The sequence below is a fragment of the Myripristis murdjan genome, chromosome 18 (assembly GCF_902150065.1).
Source record: "Myripristis murdjan chromosome 18, fMyrMur1.1, whole genome shotgun sequence".
NCBI classification, from domain to species: domain Eukaryota; kingdom Metazoa; phylum Chordata; class Actinopteri; order Holocentriformes; family Holocentridae; genus Myripristis; species Myripristis murdjan.
The window spans coordinates 22,687,527-22,710,008 of record NC_043997.1 but is presented as its reverse complement, the minus strand read 5'-3'; the positions used below and the strand labels follow the sequence as shown (position 1 = coordinate 22,710,008).

At 41.3% G+C, this 22,482-nt stretch overlaps 2 protein-coding genes across 6 annotated transcripts; both read right to left on the bottom strand.

The window, feature by feature from the left end:
* Positions 1 to 9,381: 9,381 nt before the first annotated feature.
* Positions 9,382 to 12,012, bottom strand: kcnk7 (potassium channel, subfamily K, member 7). The gene is made up of 4 exons (XM_030075762.1): positions 12,003 to 12,012; positions 11,304 to 11,549; positions 10,722 to 11,117; positions 9,382 to 9,876 (listed from the first exon to the last, which is right to left on the bottom strand). The coding sequence occupies exons 1-4, from the start codon at positions 12,010 to 12,012 to the stop codon at positions 9,593 to 9,595; spliced, it is 936 nt and encodes a 311-aa protein (XP_029931622.1). The 3' UTR covers positions 9,382 to 9,592.
* Positions 11,850 to 21,002, bottom strand: taf6l (TAF6-like RNA polymerase II, p300/CBP-associated factor (PCAF)-associated factor). 5 transcript variants are annotated; one of them, XM_030076588.1, is made up of 12 exons: positions 20,898 to 21,002; positions 19,857 to 20,015; positions 19,611 to 19,697; positions 19,039 to 19,189; positions 18,865 to 18,915; positions 18,089 to 18,183; positions 17,931 to 18,005; positions 17,379 to 17,599; positions 16,565 to 16,697; positions 15,620 to 15,748; positions 14,361 to 14,857; positions 11,850 to 13,638 (listed from the first exon to the last, which is right to left on the bottom strand). In XM_030076588.1, the coding sequence occupies exons 2-12, from the start codon at positions 20,001 to 20,003 to the stop codon at positions 13,293 to 13,295; spliced, it is 1,932 nt and encodes a 643-aa protein (XP_029932448.1). In that variant the 5' UTR covers positions 20,004 to 20,015; positions 20,898 to 21,002; the 3' UTR covers positions 11,850 to 13,292. The 5 variants fall into 5 exon arrangements, with proteins under 5 accessions (XP_029932448.1, XP_029932451.1, XP_029932450.1 ...); XM_030076591.1 differs by lacking the exon at positions 20,898 to 21,002 and adding an exon at positions 20,497 to 20,518; XM_030076590.1 differs by lacking the exon at positions 20,898 to 21,002 and adding an exon at positions 20,478 to 20,485.
* Between the last annotated feature and the right edge of the window lie 1,480 nt (positions 21,003 to 22,482).

Genomic DNA, 22,482 nt, shown 5'->3' with positions numbered 1-22,482 from the left:
GCAAGGGGCCACTTCAGTGTTAAGAAATCTGTGTAGAAAGCATATTTAAAAATATATTCAAATCAGGAAGCATTCCAGACCGAAAGTTTCTAAATTAATGTTTCATATATACCAGATTATTTGTCAGTTTGTAATAACCTATCACATTTACCACATAATAATCTGTTGTCAACCATAAATCATTTCATAACCTTGCCCCCAGAACCTTAGTAAATATAATCAAGTATGGTAGTGCAAGAACTTTACCATATCTTCAGGTTGAACTGATGCACTTGGAAATACATTGAAATAAAGAGAAAACAGAGAATATTTAGCATCTGTTGTAAATATCTGTAGGAAGTAAAGTAAACACTAAAATCCCTTTCAATAACATGTTTAGCTGTTCAGGTCACTCTAAATTTAAAATCAGACTTTTGAAAGAAAAATTGCTCAACTTCCTGTTTCACCCCGGCTTTCTGTGGCTGGCTTTACGCAGCTGCTGATGTACAGTCACCTGGGCTGAGATTATTATAATGATGAGTTATGCTTTACAGCTGTATAGGCGGTATTTTGTCATCTGCAGGACAGACTAAACAAGTGGCATAATGCTGAAATACTTAGTACAAACAGGAATACAACGAATAAAAGTAATCCCATAATACATTTTAGAAACATAATGTACAAATATACTGGCAAAATTATGAGTTGCTAAAGGTTTATTATAGTGATAATTTAGGAGTTAAAGAGTAAAATAAACCACACAAGGTCACTACAAACTCACTACCACTGTTTTAGTGATTGTTTGTTAGGGTTATTAAGTTATTAATTATGTGTATGGTCACAATTTCCTGCAATATGTAAGCTATTAAAACAAACACAGCAGAATCAGACTGCTGTAGATGACTGTATCCAACACAAAGGGAATAACTCACAGGTGGCTTGTTATGCAATGCAAGCAGGTCTGCCATTAGGCGAGGCCAGAGCAAATAGTGTCAGGAGCAGCCAAACAGTCATTACTGACTTCTCATGAAGCTGTGCCGACATGTTCAACAAGTAAACACCAAATAAACATGAGTGGGGAGCCGGCGAGGGGAACTTGCCCCTGCAGTGAGTGTCCCTCAGTTGCAGGGGACTTTTCCAGTTTACCCCCCCCAGTCTATTTATAATCTGTTGCCGGCACACAGAGCAGCTGGGAATATACTGCAGCCTCTGAGCACACACAACACAGAAATAAACTGTGCACAGCGACATGCAGGCTATGACAAGATTTAGTTTAAAGGTCCCCTATCATTCAGTTTGCATGCTTCTAAATGTATGATGGCTCAAGATGAGAACAGCTTTAGAAGAAGAGAAGAGGAAGAAAAATAAATCCTGAAATAACAATAAAATATACGGTCCATAATTTGGAATGATACACATTCCAAATTATGACATTTCATTCAGACATTTATTTTTTAACATCTTTTTGCATTTATTTGTTCATTGACTTACTCATTCTTTTTTTCTAAATGTCTTTGTGCATTTAATTCATTAATTAATGAACTTATTCATCCACATATTTTTAAGTTTTACTTTCAAGTTTGTTCCCAGTGTCCATCTGGTGCTCAGTGCTGTGTCCAGCTCCCTGTCCACTCCTGGGGGTTTCATGATGTGGAATAAAACTCCCCTGTCAGTGCACTGACATCCTCCCTGTCTCTCAGCAGGCTGCTCGGCAGTCACGCTGGGAAGCAGCTGGATTTGGGTGGGAAAAAATAAAGGAAGAAATACGGAAGAATGGAGGGGGACTGAGACACAAGGGAATAGTCGTGTTTTTAAAGCTGGTCTTTCACCAAAACTACATTACAGCGAGGCTGTGTTTTTCTGACAGCCTCCTCTGGGAAATTAATTTCCTGCTCCCCCACTTGTAACCACTGACACAACTTAATTTTGGAAGTGGCTGAAGTGTTTCAGATCACTGTGCAGAAATGTAACGGTTACAGGTAACGATCACTGCCAGAGGACGCTCTGGTAGACTCACTGAAAAAAAGAATAACCCAGTTACAAGATTTATAGGAAAGAAGGATATAGGTGATAAATTGCCAAAATTGCCAAAATATTTTTTAAGTAAAATGAGTATTTTGGCCACAAAATCATTTTAGACAATGGAAATAATTAATTATGATAAGACAGATGATAAGAATAACTTTACTGAAGTTTCATATTTTTCAGGTTCTGGAGGCAAAATGCTAACACTGACAAAAAGTAATTCTGTGAATTAAGTTATTGAATCAAGTATTAATCCTGTCAGTAATGTAAATCAAATGTGTAATATAGATGTTATTGGGTTTTGTAGGAATCATAAAAAAAAAAAAAAAAAAAAAAAAAAAAAAAAAAAACCTGTCCTGTTTTTAGTTTGACAACCATGTGTTCTTTCAGTGGGGTTTGAAAGGGATTCATAGACCAAGGCTGGTAGAATTTTCTCACATCTTAAAGGGATAGTTCACCCATTTTGAAAACGGTGATATTATTTCTTTTTGGCAGTTATTTTAACAATATTAGATCGGGGGAAGTTCAGCTCAATGACAGGAGGCTAACAATTAGCATTTGCAGTATCCAGCCAGTATCCAGCACTCAGTAACAGTGAGAGGAAGATAGCACCACTACTGTCCTACAGAACAGCTAGGTGGGAAGTGAAACAATATCACATTTTTCAAACTGAAATGGTGAAGTATCCCTTTTAAGACACTGACCGGCTTTTCTGTCACTGCCCACCTGAGATAACACATTGTTTCCTTGAACTACTTAATGAACTCTTTGTGGAGGTTACAGGGGATTAGTTTGGGGTAAAGCATTTCCTAAACAAGCCACTTCCATGCAGGCCACCCATTAGCTGGTGTGCATCCTGTTTTTGAGACCAGGGCACCTCTACGTACATGGGTGTAGAATTAGACTGATATATGGGGCCAGTAGTGGCCTTCATGTAAACATCAGACAACATGGTTGGTCTAATATGACAGACATGTGGCAGTTTGTCTGATTATTGTGTTGATACGTACTGAAACAGTGGCTGTCTGTGGAAAAGCTGAGCAGATCTTAGTGAGACAGCTGGCCCAGATTTCATGCGAGCGTACACTGATTTCTCCTCCTCCTTCTTCTTTTTCTTCTTCTGCTTCTTGGTTAATTGTGAAGACAGAAAATAAAGTCAGAAAGCAGCAGATATTGGCTGATTCAATTCAAATATATCAGTCAAAGCCTGCTTGAGTGCCACCCAAGGCTCAGGATATGCAGGAGGAAACGTCACTAATGTCACCTGAGAGCAGAGCAAGAATGACAGGAGGAAGAGAGAATGAACTATTCTTGGTTCTCTCATTAGTGTGGTCAAAGCGTTTCAATGAATGTGGCTCAGAGCAGGCGGGCATGAAACATGGCTGGGACTTCACTGAATTTTGAAACAGACAAAAACCGAAAAATCTATAAGCCCTTGCTGACTTTGATGATTTTGCATTTCACTATTTGAGAAAAATTCACTTTCGCTCTTATTTTCATAATTTGGTGGTTATTGTATTGCCAATTCTTACTATTTTTTGCTAATTGTCTGGTCATTTTCTTGTTTTCTTGTTGTTGTTGTTAAATCATTTTTTTTTTTTTTTTTACCTCTTTGGCTATCTTTGTGATGTTCTTTTGTAATTTTCTTGCTTTTTTTGCTATTTCAGTAGCAGTATTATATTTGTCTTTTGTTTTTTGTGTTTTTGTTTTTTTCTCTCAATTTTTTGGTAACTGTAGTCATTTTCTTGTGAGTGCATTTTGAAGAAGTAATTTTTGTGAATGGAGTCACATGAATCTCAGCTCAGGTTTCAGTGTTCACTTCCTGATGACTCGGGAAATCAAATGTTTCAACCCAGTGATAAACAAAGTCTGTGTTTCTTTCTAGGTATGGGAGAACATTACACTTAAAATGTACAAGTGCTGGAGAAACCAGATCCCTGGCCACGTTGTGACCCACTGTACCAACCTTCCCTGGCTAGGACTTTGGTAAATATAGCTCGGCTTAACCAAACACCTGTCACCTGTCTGTCAGAAGCACAGAGGGGGCGACAGTCAGCAAGAGTGCGCACGCATACCACCGAAACATTAACAAGGTCATAGAAAATCAGCACCCTCCCTGCAGGCGTGAGCGCTCCAGTCTACAATCACATGCGTGACCTTCGTGGACGATCATGTTCTGCATGCCAAGACCACCACATATTATCTAAAATTACCTATCTGCTGGAGCTGTGATCTTTCAATCAGCCGTAAAGGTCCCACATCATTCACTTTCATGATTTTATTTTCAAATCCACCCCCTCTGAGGATGAGAATAATGTCATTTTATGTTTTGTAAATAATATATAGTTGAATTAAAATGGTATTTGTTGAATGAATTTGAAAACTAAGCTGATCTGCCTGGCAGGATTTCAGTGATTCTTCAGTGAGGGGAGAATTAGCACTAGGTCCAGTTGTGATGTCTTCATTGAAGTTTATCTGAAAGCAGCTGTAAACCAGCGCAGTGGGAGAAAATCAGTGGGAGAATGGGGTTTTGGCCTGAGGGTGGGGCTACAGGAAAGGTCATGAGGTCATTAGAGATGACACGGTTCATTCCCGGGGAAGCATGAGTACCCTCAGCAAATTACTTGGCAATTTGTCCATAACATTTAGAGATATGGTGTGTAGGAGTCTAATGTTTGGCCGGAGTGTGGAACTAGAGGAGAGGTCCCACGGTCACCACTATCAAGAGGAATCTTCCTTTGGGGAGTGTGAATCCACTCATTACAAGTCATGATATCTTGTGGGCAAAGTTAACATTTTGGCCATAGGGTGGTGCTAGAGGAAAGGCCATGAGGCCTCCTCAAACCTGACAGGGTTCATCCTCTGAGGAGCATGCACATGCCCACCACTTTCTATTCTACTAATTCTATTTCAAGACATGCTGCCTTGGAGTAACGTGTTGAATGGACAGACGGAAACGGTCATTCACAGAAAAGTGGAGCTTTTTTTGAAAATGCAATAACTTTGAATTTCAAGACGTAAACAAAATCGATGCTAACTCTAGCAGTTATTTTGTTAAACATGCATGTGATCTCCGTTTGTCTCCCTGTCTTTCCTCTGTCTCCTGTAACTACTGAGCAGAAATACCTCAAAAATATAAATAATGAATATAAAAATATAAAAAATGCTTCTAACCAATTTAAAGGTACACTACATGTAAAATTGTTAAGGGTTTATTTAAAGCAGGCAATTTGCAAACTTTTTATGGTGTTTTGGTTTGTTGTGGCAACTGTATCTCTATGTCTTGTCCAGTCCTGTGTGCTATATAAATCTCTCAATCATCTCGGCCAATAAAAGCGATTGCACAGCAGGCAGCGCTTGCATTCAGACAGAGAGAAGCAAACCTGGGAGAAAAAGCAAAAGAAAAATGCCAAAGATAAATAAGAAATAACTTTGTATTCATTCAAAATAATCACTTTGTTTTTCATCTAGTAAAACTGCTGTGTTCCTGTATTGCCTGATATTACCTCAGTTTTGCAGCACACTCTTTATGTTCCAGGCGGATTGACTGATAAAAGCTCAGGATAAAGAGCCAGTCTTGCTCAGACGAGGACTGAAGTGAGCAGATTTTCATTTCTACTTTATTTTTTCTTTAAAGATTTCTCTTTTGGCATTTCTGTTTTAACAGTCACAGTAGAAAGAGACACGAAAGGCAGGGGAGATAGAGAGGATGATATGCAGCAAAGGGCCTGAGGTTGGATTCAAACCCAGGACGCTGCGATCAGGACGCAGCTTTAACACATGGAGCTACGAGGAGCATTGCATTTCTTTTAAACAAAACTCATTTTGACTTTTATTTTATTTCTTTTTTCTTTTATAATGTGTCTGATGTGAGAACAGCTGGTAAAGATACTTATTTTTGAATTGTACTCTTCATTTTGTTGTTATATAACCATACTTATTTTTTTTTCCTCTGCTAATTGGCATATCCCATGTCTTAATTGGAAAATACATTCGGAAAAAGGCCTAATTGGGAATCTCTAAATGGAACATGCTGTTTACATGACCTGTATCAAATTCAGAATATTGTTATATTCAGAATAATAATGTAAAATTGGTGTGCATGTGAACATACAGAATGAGAAGAAGATAGCACCACTACTGTCCTACGCAACAACTAGCGGGGCAGGTGAAATAATATCAATATGGGTTCAAAATGGGTGAACTACCCCTTTAAGCCAGTGGTTAACTAGTTCACTTCCCTCATGGCTTACTGGTGCTGATCATGTGACCTCGGGAGCTCTTTGTGCAGCATCCCATCCCGGCGGCAGTGCTGTGGAGGGTCTTTGACACAGTATTTGCACTGGAGGCTCATGTGTCCGCTGGGTGCAGATCACAAGGCTGTCACCACCATCAGTCACCTGCCCCCCCCCACTGGCCCCGCAAACCAGAGCCCACCAGTCCGAGCTGCTCACGGCCCCTGCACTGAGAGGGGAGGACGGGGTGGGACACACACTAGTGACTCAGCTAAATTCAAGACAAAACAATTTCCATTTCAAGATGATTGTTCATATTGTAATCTATAACCATGTCATATGTGTTGCTTTGGCGTGTGCTAACCTTGCAACTTAAATTTTGATGATTTCATGGTTTTGCTGCTCAGAGGAAGGATGACATTTGACATTTTGAAAATAAAAGGCTCTCACTCAGCAATGGTGTTAAGCAAGACATGTGAGATCTGCAATTCACACCGAAGAAATAAGAGAAATAAAGTATTTATTTCTTATATTTAGAGGTAAGCTGCTTTAAAGAGATAATCCTTGAGTTCCTCCTTTTCCTGATGTCGCCCTTATCTTTGGTGCTCAGCAGTCAGCGCTGTGGTGTTTCCTCACTGCACTTCCCAGAGATCAGCTGTCAATCAAACAGTGCGGGTGGGACGGTGAAGTCCTTTTCTGTTGATGGAGCTTGAGTTCCTGTAGGTGGCGCTCAAGCTAGTGACCCAGTTTTGGACTTGGTCACTGGAAAAGTCTAAATACAACTTAACACTTTGAAACCCAGGCGCCTGTGGCGGGGCTTTTAGTCTGAAAGATAAACTTGTTGCAGGGTAATTTTATGGTAATTTCCTAAATTTTAAAGATACATTTATAATAGTTATGAAGAGTTTCCTGATTAAAAAAAAAAAAAAAACAATTCTCGCTAATTTTCTGGTAAAATTTTACTAATTGTCTGATTTTTATTTTCTTTTATAAAGTTTCTTTACTAATTTTTTGGTCACTTTCTGGTCTTTTTGTTGTAACTTTTTAACAAATGTCTTCCTAATTTTTGGGTAATTTCTTGTCTGTTTGCCCATTTTACATGTTTCTGAAGGATATCACATGAATTTGCTGAGGTTTCAATCCAGCATAACTGATCTGATGTTTAACTACATAATTTTAATAACTATAAAAAATGCTTTTTTTTTTTTTTTTTTTGGTATTATTATTTTTTAACTCTACACCAGTCAAACACTAGCAGGATGCGTATAATTACACAACATAAGGCAGGTCAAAACATGTGCCTCCACCCCAAAACCTCAATGCACACATATCAAGGAGGTGACCTACCAAGATGGATGACCTCATACACAGGCAGCGCTGCGAGGCTGGGTGTTTGCGTTGGGAGGGACGAGAAGTGGCAGCCCCGGCTACAGGCTCTGATTCATGACGGCTCATACCCTCCCTCCCTGTCTCGTAACAAACCCAGCCAGAGCCAGCTAACACACATCAGGCCACTGTTACAGCTCGGTTAGCTTCTAACTGCTTTTGGTTGAGGAGGCTTTTTAGATGAAAGACTGGATGAAGTCCAGTTTTCCTTCCTTCATCCGGTTGTGGGGTTGACAGGGCTGTTGATTAACACCAGGGACACTGTTAGGACAATGGTAGGGGAGGAACTGCAATTTATGATTTTTAAAACACGCTTTGCTGGTCTGTTTCAGAGCAAGGACTGCAATGCATGCAAAAAAACTCCCTAACTGGTTCTGTTGGATCTCTGATCTAGTACACTAACTGTGAAAATGACATCGATTACATCAATTACTTCATGCACCTTTACAGACAAACAAAACTGGCAGTTTATGTCTGCATGAGAGGCAACCTAGATCTGTGTTTTCTGCTCAAACTGATCAGAATGAGAGACCAATGTGGATTCTGGATGATGTCAGGGGACTCAGGCTGGACTGGTCTGAGTTTTGACACCAGTATCTTTGGACTCAAGCTGCAATCTTGAAAGTCCCAATCAAAAACAATCACCATCAGCAGACAGAACAAAAGAGATGAAGAAGCTCTTTAGCAGTGTTATAAGATTCAAGCACATGAAACTGAAATTGTAAAAACCCTACAAATGGAAGGACCACTCATCCATCTTTAGTTACACCTAGGTTTCAACTGATACACGTTTTTGAACCCTGATGCTGATATTTTTTCCTAAATTTAAGCTTTTACCAACCACAGCAAAAGGTGCATTTTGGCCGGACATTCGGGCTCCGTCTACAGCTGTCTGGGGCAAACTGTTGCCTTCAGTAACATTTCCTCCTGCATATCCTGAGCCTTGCAGGCAGGATTCACCACCAATATGGATGTTTGTATCATATATATTTGGACTGAGGCTGCCAAGACAATATTTTCTACGGATCCTAAATTTGAAAACTGTCATGCCAAGAAATTGTATTGAGCATTTCCCCCCTAATCCTGTGCTGAATAAACTTTTTAAGTGTAATTAGCGAGTTATGATGCATTTGAAGACATCAACCAGCACCATATAACTGCCCATGACACAGAAGATACTTATGGTCTTACAAATAATCATATAGCCCTCTTACCCCATTTCCTATCTTTAAAAGCTAAAACTTAAAGTGTGGTGGCAGTGAAATTTTAATTACTGACAAACTCATTACTAGTGATTACTGCACTGAGGAACAGGAATCACACGTCCATCAAACTCTGTCTCACAGTCTTCCACCACCACTGCAGCTCTACTTTAGATTGTTGTGACACCTTGTGGTCACTTTATAATTAGTTTTTATCAAGTTGTGTTCATACTTTGTTTAAATGTAAAGTTTAATAAGAAATCTGACATAAATCCAGCATCCTTAATTTGATGTTTAAATATATAATTTTAATAATTATAACATTCATTTTTAATGCAATTTTTTCTGCTAGGTAATTTTCTGTTCTTTGGGTTTTTTTTTTTTTTTTTGTTAATTCTCTTGCAAAATTTTTTGCTGAAAACATTTTTGCTAATTTGCTAATGACCCTTTTCCCTATGCTTTTGAAAGAAATCAAGTGAATTTGCTTGGGTTTCAAAGGGTTAATATATCAGAGAACCACACATTCGCTACCTGAGAGGTAAAAGCACAGCACAATTCATAGTAGGTTAACCTTGAAACAAGCTCAAAATGTCATTATAGTGGCCTGATGACAATAAAATGCAGTCTAATACACTGAAATGTGTATTTGAACACCTGTTAACAACATCTGAGAACATTAGTTGAGACCCGGAACTGAGGAATGATCAGTTGTGGAAAGGTTTTAACGGTTTAGCCTCCAGGTGGAGGCACTGATGATTCCAGCAGTTAGAGAGAGGATGCTTTGGTTTTTTGGAAGTGTGGGGAAGCGGGCTGCTTTGGAGAGGGGAGCGTCGACTCTAAAGGACTGGAGGAGATAGTGGAGATGGGGAGCGAGTATCGTGGCTCCTCCTCAGATGTTTGCATCCTCAATGCCAGTTCGCTGAGATGGACACCCTCCAGCTCTCTATCCCGTGGGCCAGAAAAGAGCCTGATCACTGCCTGGACCTGAGGAAGCTCCAAGACAGTCTCCCTGAACGTCGTGATCATCACCAGCCCCACCAGCAGGTAGCCTGTGTGGAGAAGAAAAATGGACTGAAGCAGATGAGTTTACACTGCAATGGATTTTCAAAGGCTAATACTTTTGGAGTCTCTGGAAGGATGGAAGCTGTCTAAGGCAATTTCCATTACATGTAAGTCTGACTATTTCTGCACAAAACATTCAGAGAAATACTAAGTATTCAGTGTATCTCCACTCGATCATGGAACACTAAAACCCTCCATTGAAAGGTAGGCAATTCTACCACTTTTATGTTTCAAACCCACAAGTGCTTGGACTTTTTTTTAAATACCTTGAGAGCTCATTTATAATCATGGAATTCACTTTCCTCTTTTTTGTTTCTGCTGCAATTTGTGTCTTGCAAGAGTACCTGTGGTTGTTTGGGCTACCTTGTAGTCCTATTAACTTTCCTGCATTTAAAAAGGGGTTATCAAGTAAGGGTTTTTTTTGTCCCACAAAACAAAATTACCATATGTGTAGATTAATTGATCAATACCAAGACTTAACTTAAGAAGAAAGAAATCGATTGAAGTTATAGCTCATTCAGCACCATGGCATTTAAGACCTTTCAAGGCCTCAACTCAACTGAGGCAGACAATGCTCTCTGGAACTCTACCTAAGGGAAGGAAGTACCATTCTCCCAAACGATACTATACAAAGAGAGGATATTATAGTAAGGCTGCAGCACATAAGGCCCTCATTTCAAAGACAAGTGCACACTAGAGAGATCAGCGGTGAAAAATCGTTGCCAAGGTGCACTGAAGCTGCTCTGGTGGCTCGTTGTGGCCCAACACCTTACCCTTCATGTTGGTTTTTCTTTCAATTTCTTCTAGGTTTGTCACACAGAATCCCTCTTACATGTTGTGAGGAGCTTGAGTGTCTCCTTGGCTGTGTGGTCCCAGGTCCTCCCCAGAGAGTAGCCTCCTTGGCCGATGGTGCTTAAGGTGACAAAACAGAAGAAAACGGCATCCAAGAAGCTCCACTGAGGCTCCACCAGGTAGAACAGGAGGGCAGGGAGAAGGAAAAGAAGGGCGACAATGAGCATCCAAAAGAGGCCGGCGTGGAGGAGGCTAGCTCGGGTGTAGGGCAAGCCCCAGTGGGTTTGTAGGTGGTGGACGGGGGCGTAGGTGACAATGGGAAGGAGGAGATCGGACAGGAGGGTGAGGAGGAACAGGGTGAGGGGGATCCCCAGTGTACAGTAGAAGATACAAAACAGTTTGGCCTCATCTGATATGGGGGTGAATAAATCATAACCTGCAGAGAAAGTGATATGGGAGAGAATTAACCTAACTACAAACATGAGTATGTCTGATTAACTCTAGCAGGAAGTAAAATTTCTATACTTTGTATGTATTCTGATACATATGACCCAAAAGACCCAAATTTCTCAATCTTATTTATATTTCCACCACCAGTTTCCAATTTCACATCACATCTCACCCATGGTGGTCAGCGTGACAATCACAAAATAGAGTGATGAGGTGAAATCGTAGTGGCGCTCCTCTGCGTTGGCCTTCAGGACTGCCACGTCCTTCTCGTCGGTGGCTATAACTTTCCCCAGGAGCTCGTTCAGTCGGCTCTCCTGTACGCAGGAGTGCTCCTGCAGAAACAACCGGCGAAGCTCTCTGACCTCGGCTCTGAGGATCTTCTCAACCGGCAACTCTATGACCATGAACACCAAGCCGCCTAGGAAAATGAAAAGGACATAACCGAGAAGCATGCAAGCAAACGCATTTACCCGGCAGAATGTCCTCAGTGAAGACAAGCGATGGCCCATTGTTGTTTTCCTGGCTGCTCTGTGGCCGTACAGGACTCCACCGACTGCAACCAGACACTTAAGCTAGTCAGCCTTTAAATATTTAAAAAGATAGGACAGGTAACCAACAGTCCCATTCAAAGAGGCAGTTAAATGGCATATAAAGCATTTGGAGTTATAGAAGGTCAGCTGCATCACAGTCTTCAAATGAAGGAATCAATAAACCTTAATACTACGCCAGTGAATTTTTTATTCTACGAAATCAACAGCTTTGTACAAGATACCCAGAATTCTCCAAGGCATGGCAAATGCTGTCCCAAGCACTCACTCAGTATTTGAGAGAAACCAGTCCTTCCATAGCAAGTCTGTCCATTAGTCCATACAGTCCGACATTTAGGCATTTAAGTTTGCCTGCTTCTTCATTCCCTCGAAGCTCAAGTCTTTATTAATCCAAGGTGTGGAATCCAGTCGATCACCCTCCGGTCTGATCTACTTCAGTTTCAGTAGACAGGAGATCACAGGACTTTGTGGCAAGATGTATCCAATATACTGGTTTGTTGAAACAGCAGGCTGAGGATGGCCTTTGGTTTAAAAACCAGATCTGGTCACATCAGCATGATCCTCCTCTAATACAGGTTTATTGATTATTTATTGTTTTATTTATTTATTGTTATTGCTTGATCAGTACTAACCTGGTCATCTTTGGGAGGCCCTTAAAATAAACTGACTGAGTCTTTTTAATCGGATTTGACGCAGGTATGCATCAAGGTTTTTAATATTTGTATTATTGTTCAATAATGTTGGTACTGAGATGGTTTTGTCTTAAGATCATGGTTTCTTCACATTACTATATGGTTACTGTAAGCATATAATATGTGGCTGATTCTTATCTCTCCGAGTCTTTGTCCAATTAGAAGTGTCAGTTTTTTCTATGCATGTAAATGTCTATATGCCACCATGTACAAATAATCATCCAAGGTTCCAATGTTAAGTTTTGGGCTCAGATCACTCTGCAGCTAAAAGTAGAACTCTGATTTTTACCTCACATGTTATGCAATCAGTGTGAACAACAAAAAACTGCATGTAGACACATTTTTTCAAGGGCTAGTGGTATAAAACTGAATTCTGAATATTACATCATTGACCCGAGACTATTTTCATTATGTCGGCAGCTTGACTGAGCCAGCATGAGCACACGGAGGAGACACAGAAATGGAAAGTCACACAGCTGACTTGACTCGAAACTGGTTTGGTCCAAACTCTGAGGCACACAGATACTGTAACCTAAAACAAAATGGATGAAATGTATTTTGTTTCCATTTCTCTTCAGACGTGTATTTTCAGCATTGCTGTCAGTTCATATTGGTGCAGGATATGAGTTACATCCTAGAATAGATGTGAGCAGTCATCAAAAAAATTAGATATGAGCTGCAATTCAAAAGTGGATGCAAGGGCCTGCAGTTTGAACATAGCCTTCAGTGCCTAAATCCTGTTTCAGAGGCTTTTCTGCCATGCCAAGATTGAAATCCTTGTATTGTTTGGTATAAAAATAACTGAATCCAAAGATTCTGGCACAAAATATTATCTATTGGCAGCTTCAGTAGAAAAATATCAACCTTAATTTGCAGCACTGCAATCTAAAGCTCTTTCGTTCAGCTCAAGTCTCTATTCTCTTAGAGGGGCAGATGAAGGGAGTAATGGGAGCACGCCCATCGTCGTACAGGTTTTCCTACCCTGCCAATAACGGGCAGTTTGTGGGCGTATGTGCGGGGCAGGACCGCAGACAGGGGTGGAGTGGGGGCAAAAATTGTCTGGAAGGGGCGCCGGCCTTGGCAACGCCGGCCCATCTGTCGTCCACCAATGAGGAAGGAGAATGCGGGAGGTCCGGTCTGAGGAGTGGTGAATCGAGCCTTGGGGAAAACGTCGCGAGACGGACCCGCGGATCGCTGGCCTGATCGGGACGATGAGGATCTGGAACGCTGAACGGAAGAAGAGGAGGAAGAAGAGCGAGCCAGAGACCTGACGGAGAAAGACAAGACATGGGATGATGAGAAATCATGATAGCCATAAACATTTCCTAACAGAGGATCTAATGCAATTATCCTTCGTGCTATTCTGATATCTTAGATTCGAGATACAGACAGAGTTGAGTACAGGTGTGAATGGGGTGCAATGTATCTTAGAGACCTAGATCCGATCATTCCAAGACACCTTCACCTTCGCCTTCGTTGCTTTGTGAAAGGAAAGAGTGTTTGATGGAGCTGACTGCTGCCAGTGAAAGTCAAATCTGAATGAGGGTCATTTTTGTGGTGAGATGGCAGCAGCTTTGTCAGGTTGTCCAAAAAACAGAGTGCTTGGGCATAACTGCTTCACGACGGGCCAAAGGTAGGGAACAGGATGGGCAGAGTATAATGGGAAGATAATAACAGCAAGGAATACAAAATTGAGGAGGAAGAGGGAACAGGAGGGAGTTAGAGTACGGTACGGAGGAATCACAGGAAGAAAAGAAAGGAAAGAAAGAACTGACAGATTCAAGGTCAATCATACATCCAATAGCAAGTCATTGGAGATACACTTGTCTCATCTGTCCACTTGTGACTGGATCACCTGACACAGATGTTAAAATCTCTGCATGTAAATAGTTAAAAAGCAACGATTCCATTCATGTGAAATGGATGACGTTCCATCAGAGCGTAATTCAAATGAATTAAGTCTGATTATGGCGTCAGAGCCTGCTATACCTCCCGGGTCCCGTAGCTGCCAGGCTTGGTGGGGGGGGTTCGGTACGAGGACTCCCATCTTGCCTGGGGCTGATGTTGAGGTTGGCGGTCAGCTGTGGCATCTTGCGTGTGGTATCTGGGTTGGCGGCGGGGCCAGGAGGGTCTTTCCTTGCGTCATTGGGCTGGGGTGGGGTGCAGGGTGGGTAGCTGCCAAACCCAGGTCCGGTGCTAAACCTGACCGCCAGGCTGTCTCCAAAAAAAGAGTAGAGTTCACAGTACATGGCCGGCAGAGGCACAGGCGTCCACTCCTCCCAGGGGCAACCGGCCCCACCGGCCTGAAGGTGGCTGGCGATTCCCAGGGCAGCCTCAGACAAAGGCTCTGGAGGGGGGCTGAGGCCCGGGGAACTCACCCCGTAACCCAGAGCCCCCACCACAGAGCCAGGCTGGCTGCTGAAACCTCCCTCAGCTGACTGAGACAGAGACAACGCCTTCATCTTCAACAGACGCTCCACGGCCACCTGCAGGATGGACGGGAAAACAATACATCATATACAGCTGGATTGTATATAAGTGTGAATTCCTGTCTATCTATTGTAAATATGTGTGACTTTTTAATCACTTTACTTGTGGCTAGTTTTAACAGTATTATGACAAAAAAATGAATCTGATATGGTACTTTGGTTCCAGGAGAATTTTTAACCACTGAAACTATTTCTATTGTCGATAACCACCAAATGGTACCAAATATCCCAAGTCTTTTCTACTGGAAGGGAAGGTGGTTTGTTGTGCATTCTAGGTGCGACTGAATGAGTGGACCACCACAGATCCCCGTCAGACAAAACATTTCCTGAACCCTGGCAGTATTAGGATTTGGCATTCCATTCTACACAATGCAATCTTCAAGAAATCACCTGCACCATTTTCATATAAATAAATGTCCATTTTGCTACTGCCTCAACAGCTGATACCATATAATTGTGATTCATCCAAAGCTTTTATATGTGCTTTTCTAAATACCAATCAGAACATTCATCTTTCCCGAGAAGTGACAGATTTTGTATTCATAAAGAAACAGTGGTTTGTTTGAAGGCACACATCAGCAGCCACACTCCACACTGGGTATCTTTATCTTATAGAGTATAGTGGGCTAGTGCCTACATGGAGTGCATAACACCAAAGTAAAGCTTGTTCATTACCAAAGGTGTACAAAAACATAATGTTACAGATTATTGCTTTGTAAAAGGAGCAGTGGTCACTGCAGTGTAGTCAGAAATACTGACCAGGATGGCTCCGTACACCTTGTGTCCGTCTGCTTTGACCTGGGCGTTGGAGACAGAGTAGTCGTCCAGCACGGCCTGGAGGTTGGCCCAGTAGGCAGGCAGGTGTGGATACAGCACTCTTTCAACAGCCTGACCATAACAAACACAAACAGGTTGATGCACGCTCTTTTCATTTACATCAGACAAAACAGATGAAACATGAATTATCCCCAAGGGGAAATTGATGTATTGCTGCAGGAAAGAATATAATTAAAAGAAGTAAAAGAGAGAGCCTATAAAGGACTGTACTAGTGATTTTGAATGTTTGGCCTATTTACTACAATTTACCCACAACTTTCAATGAATCAAACCATTTTCCAAATCACGCAGGGATACCTAAGATTTCACAACACATAATCAAAATCCTTTGATTTCCAAATTTGAATTTTTGATTGAAACGCCCACCTTATAATGTTCTGCTGCCATGACTAACAAAGTCATAGCTGTTCATAAACCACAGCACTGACAATAGGCTGTGTAAAGCAAATGTTTCCCTGGGGACTATTTTCCCTGGTGGAGGGACTGTTTCAGTGCTGCTGCTTTTAGGAAAACTAATGTGGACGACTTTATTACGGTGATGGAATACTGGTGTGAGGAAAGTTTGAAGTTTCTGAAGGTTCATTTTCATATTGTACCAGAATGAATGTAAACCAATTTCTGGATAAAAGGCCATTACATATACCATTATACTGAAATTAGGGAGTTATAATTCAAAAATGTGTATCACTAACTGTTTACATGTAAGGTAGACACAGAAATGTGCCCTGGCCTTTTGCTAGAACTGGACCAGTGATGTATGAAATATCATGCATGAATTAAAAAATGTTGACACCTCCATTAAGCCAATCAAGTGTCATTAAATGTTGGACCACAATGTAAGAATTGACAGCTGGAAGCAGCACATGCCTTCCATCCCAGAGCGTGCAGCCCCACGACGGCTCCGTAGTGAGAGCAGAGCGGTCGGACCGGATCGGACAAAACCTTCTGGAGCGACAGCAGGATCTGGTGGTACAGACCGCTCACTAGATCACCGTGGGTCCTGGAAAACAAACACAACTGAATACCTCTGCTTGAAAATACTCTATGTCCACTTTGGGAAAGAAAAAAAAAAATCAGTATAGTTCAGAATTCAAAAACATTACAATACAGATATATTGAGTCAGTTCAAATCAATTGGTCAGCACAGGAATAAAGATGGATACTATGGTTTGGTTACTTCAGTTATCATAATTTGTTGTTATTAAGACTTTTCAAGATGTCAACATTTAAATTTACAACAAAATGCTTCATGTCAAACTATTTAGATAAATTATGAGAAATGCAGATCCAGTCATTGTTTACCACTCGAAGATGGTTTCTGAAAAGTTTGTAATGATAGAGAGACTGCCAATTAAAACGAAGTGTCAAAACTAAAATTAGACCAACACATCTGTTTTGGTATTTTATTTAAAGTCAGTCAGTATAATCTATTTCTGGTATTATAGATACGAAGCAATGTGAACGATCCCACATTTATTGTAGAACTGACCAATACCACTCTGGATGTCTATGTGAAATTGTAGAGTGATGCGTTCCACAAAAGTATGAATGAATATGATTTAAGTAGTAATAGTTTTAATGGTGAGTTTTAGTGTCCTGAATCCTTTGGATTTTTATGGATAGGAAATGGTCATATTTAAAAATACTGCATACAGGCTCCGTCCATCTGGGGTGAACTCACCAGAAGATGTGGCTGAGCAGCAGGGCAGCGTAGTCCCTGAGGGTCCAGTGGTCGTTGAGGGGGTTGATGGAGGCGGCGAGCGGCTCCAGGATGCAGTACATGACACTGGAGACCAGGCTGCGCACGTACGAGCCCAGGTACAGGTAGGGGTTCTGCACCAGGCTCTTCACCATGTGGAGGAGCCTGTTCAGCTGCTCCAAGTCATGGCTAACTGATTTCACCTGGAGGGAAGAGCCCAGACAGTCTGTGTAATGCTTGGCATGGGACGATGGTTTGCACTGAACCAATACGAGACAAGTCTAACCGATTCAAGCAATTCAAGTTCATATCCCCTTTCTGTGGGATGCCAAAAGGCATTCTGGGAAACCCACAAAATCACTGACCAGAAAACAAGTACAGGGGGTAAATCGAGGGAAAAATGAGTCAAGCGTAGAAGCAAAAACTACATCACTTCATCACAAAATTTATTTTGGAATGCAATGAACATTACATTATGATAATGAATGTTAAAAATCTACAAGCTATGATAATGGACTTTGCAGTCAAACCTACCCCACTGATGACATAAACAAAGTACGGCAGGAGAGCTGCGATTTTGGAATTGGACTGGAGGTCTAGCAAAGCCACCTGAAACAGATGTAAGAAATGTTAGACGCAGCACATTTTATCACCTACACAGCATGTCCCCTGTTGTCTGTAGCTGGATTTACCTTCATGAGGTGTGGGTCCTCTCCTAGGATGGCTCGAGTGATCTGCTGGTAGTACTTCAGGAGGTCGTCTGAAAGTGACTGCACCGCACTGGGAACTGTGGAAATCACAAGAGCCAGCTCTGACCAATGTTGCAATAACACACAGAAATCTTTTACTAGGAATAGACCGATGTGATGGCTGGACGCTGATACTAAACTTTTGTCAAATTGATATATCACTGTCATATAAACTGTAATACCTTGGTATACCAGGTATTTTTCCATCAGCCTCCTTCCCCCATCTATCGTTACCACCAACAACTTTAGATCCATTTGCTTTAGAGCTTTAGATCCTTCCCGCTTTGTACTGCAAACCAATCTGCCTTTGCACTGTAAACCAATTTGACAATGGTGGCACACTTAGTAAAATTAAGTGTAGAAGCCAGTGGATGATAGCAAACTCATCAGTCATGGATTATTCAAGGTAATTATAATGTTTCAAAATGAATTTAGCTCTAATTTCTTTAAATTTGACATGCAGCACATTTAAAGGTCCATTTCTGCTATGATGCTGTTTGTTCAGTTACATATTTATCATATAACTGATCAATGCTATGCTATATATTTTTGGAGGCTGTAAGCATAATTATGTGCAATATAACATTTTGATTTGAGTCCACCCAAGTATGCAAGTTGGCTTCATTCCAAAAATGTCTTTACTGGCATTCAAAACCCTGCATCAGGCAAACTCTGTCTTTGACTATCAAGGTTACAGCCACTGTGGTGAATAGTCTTGCCTGTCCCCTGAGGCTCCAGGTTCCCTTTCCCATCCAGGTAGGACACATTCACTGAGAAAGAAAAGAGATGGAAACAAAGTCATTGACCTTTCATACTGTATCTCCTTACAAAGACTCAAACTTAAGCTCGCAGCAAAGATACTTCTGACATGCCGCCGTGCGGGGGGGTCATACCTCGCACCATTGTCTCGGCACAGCCCTTGGGAATGTTGGTGGCCAGAGCCAACTCAACCAGGTTGATGTCCCGATCCTCGATGAAGAAAAGCTCGCCTTCTTTCACTGAACGGAAAGGCAGGGCGTCTTGGGCCCCATAGCCACAAATAGCCTGGTCATCACACACACAAATGAATAAATTAATAAATAATCATATGGTGAAGGCAGTGAGCATACTGGATTTACTGTCGGACACATGGAAATTTTTTGTAAGTTCCGATGTCTCTTTTTTAGCATCATAAATTGTGAGTGCATCAACACGGGCAGCAGATATAGGAGTGAATCTGCTGATGTAAACAGTCCAACATGATAAAAATCTATATGTCTAGTGAGGGGTAGCCTTTACAACCCAGGCTACATGCTGAAATAAGGTGCAGTCTTAACACCTGTTCCAGACTGAAAACAATGCAGATTCATGGTCAGTGTTTTAAAAGTTAATCTGGATGTGGTAATGAATCATTTCAAGATGTTATCAATGGTTACAGCAGCGACATCTTTTTCCTTTTCTTCTGACTATTAGAATGATCTCTAACCTCCACATTGCTCCAGCGCAGAGCTCTGTTGAAGTCCTCCACGGTCAGCTTCCTGCGCTTAGCGTGCCTCATGAACTGAGAGCTGCTCTGTGGGGGTTCAAAGCAGACAAACAGATTTTACCATGTCCTCGCTGTGAGCAGCTTAGCGCATATTTGGATGAATTTCTATTTATAGGTTGCTTGCATGTTGCAATTGTGTGAAGGCCTTAAAATTAAAATTGCACAGTCCATCCACCCCAGGCTGACCTGCGTTGCTTCCCGGAGCCTGTAACACACGTCTTCAGCCAGCAAAGCGGCCACATCGTCCCCGAGCTCCACGCCTGCACTCTCGGCCATGAGTTTGACAGACTCCCGGGGAACCTCGGCGAAGCGGCGCTCCTCCCGGTCCGCCATGCTCACGCCGATCTGCCGGGATAATGCACGAAGCGAGAGGCAAACGTGAACAAATGGATGTCTTATCAACTCCAGCCAAGGAGTTTCATTTCAGCGAGAATCTGGCAACGACAGAAAGCAAATGTGTCCCATTCTTGCTAGAAAGTTGCGTCGTTCTCCATCTGCAAAATAGGTCAATTTAATGCTAGCACGCGTGTTTATCGTCAAACAACGCACAGAAGAAAGGGAGCTCGTCTGAACGATCAGCTTCCACTTGACTAGCTGCATTCGTTTCGATAAAATTTCAACCTTTTGATCTGGTCCAAAATACAGTTTCCATCTGACGTTAGCTAACGGGAGATAGCGGGCACCTTTAGGTCGTTTCAAAAGGTTTAGCTCGATTTTATAAACAATGAGTGCTATTTGGTGGATCAATTATATGCCGAATTCAGCAGAAGACGATAGCCATCAATATAAAAGTGTTGATTTGCTCACTACGGCGTGTGTGCCTTACCGACGAAGCGAAAAGTTTAAAATGCCATGTTTTTAAACGGGGTTCGGAGTTTCATTGTGAATGCGCACAGGCTAGCGCACTCCCTGCACAGCCATTTGAGAGCTAAGTAGGCTCCATCTATCAACTGGAACAGACCACTTACAAAGGAATAAAGAAACAAATTGGGCGCTCATAGCAGGGAGTTAGAGCTGTGAAATGTGTAATTAAAGGAGCATGACAGCAGTGAAATACAGAATGAAGAAGCCGGACGATTCTCACAGTAACTTATGCTCGTATTCCAAAAACTAGTCTGAGCCATCACTGGTTTCCAAACTAGCCCGGTAAAAGTAAAACCTGCCGCTTAAACAACAACTTGCAAAACACAGCGAATGCGCTTAATTGTGGTGTTGTGTGTACTTTACCTCTTCGGACGACTGAAAATAGGGTCAAAAGAAAATTATTCGCATCAACGTAATTACTGCAACACCAAAACAAGGAGCTCCAAATTCTTGTCAAGTGTACTAGCGTTGAAGACGAAAACATCCGGTTGCAACCTTCAAAATAAATGAGGCAATCCATTGCTAAGTTTTTTTTTTTCCGTAATACCAAGTATCAAAGTGGAAAAAATCAGACTTCCACAGTACATTGTAGGAAATTAAATTATTTTTATCCCCAAGAAATTGTTAATCTCTCACTTTAAATAACTTGTCTCCCCCTTAAAATATAAACTTTGAAAGGAAAATCGACTAATATCCGGTAACAATCTGGTTAACTTGACAAGGTTGGGCCCGCCATTGACAGAGATGTTGACGCACTGATTGGTCAATAGAACATCAGAGGTTTTGTCATTACCTCATTGACTTTCATTCATTCTCTCCAGCCTTTCCCTAATTTTAGCATAACCAACTTACCCTAACCCTAACCTTAGCAAATGGGCCAAAATGGGTGCATTTCAGCTGGGCACAGACTTTTTTTTTCTTACCTTATATTGCCTTTTAGTAACTTGCATACTGATCAGCATCTTGTAGCATTGTTTGATAAATTATTGTATGCTGATTTATTTTGTTCTAAATTTCAAGGTTAAAAATATTTCTTGGGATATGAGTTATGAAGGCTCAATATTCTTCTGTCACTGCAGTCCCCTTGCACACCCCCTTGTACCAAAGACTAGGTTTAGTTCATGTCCATTCTCAGCACATAACTAAAAAAATAAAATAAAATAAAAAATAAAAATAATGTGTAGCCACAAACAATTTGAGATAATTACAGTTGTAGGTGTTACAAAAACAAAGAAGTGGATAAGCGTGGGCCCTCCTATTTAAGCCGTATGCCATTGTAGTCCACTAGAACAGCTCAAAAAGGACCAAATTTGTCCACTTTGTGATATAAAAGTACAAATCTCCATGTTTGTGTGATGTTTCATGCTCCACAAAACCTGAGAAAAGTGATTAAGCAAGGGCCCTTTAGCACCCGCCATATGTCATTTCTGAAACAGTACTTACCTTTGATGACACTTTGGGGAATGGCTTTCCATGTGTTTGTTGTATATTCACAAATAATTTTATCTTAACTTATGTATGTTGACCTAGCCGATTATGTTATTCCCAAATGATGCCCTTCTGAAGCCGATAAGGTTGTTTAATTTCCAAATATAGCAGAAAAACTCTATTTCTTCACATTTCTGAATCAAAAAAGGTGGGCCCAAAGTGATCTGTTAAGTCTCTCTGAATCTAGCAATATACCTTCACCCCATAGAGCTCCAGCCTCATACTAAGGCCTTTGAGACATCTTTGTGTCTGTTAACCAATGGAATCGCCAGAGCTGCGGCTTCAGACCAGCTCAGGTCTTGACTGTGAATACACACAACAGTCTGGGGTGTTATGCAACATTTAAGATATCCAAAACAAAAGGGATCAGTGGTGCAGGTAGGTAGGCCTAAACAGAGAGCCTGGAGGCAGATAAGATGCAAGTATCTACTTGTAGACAACAGATGAAGATGCAGATGTA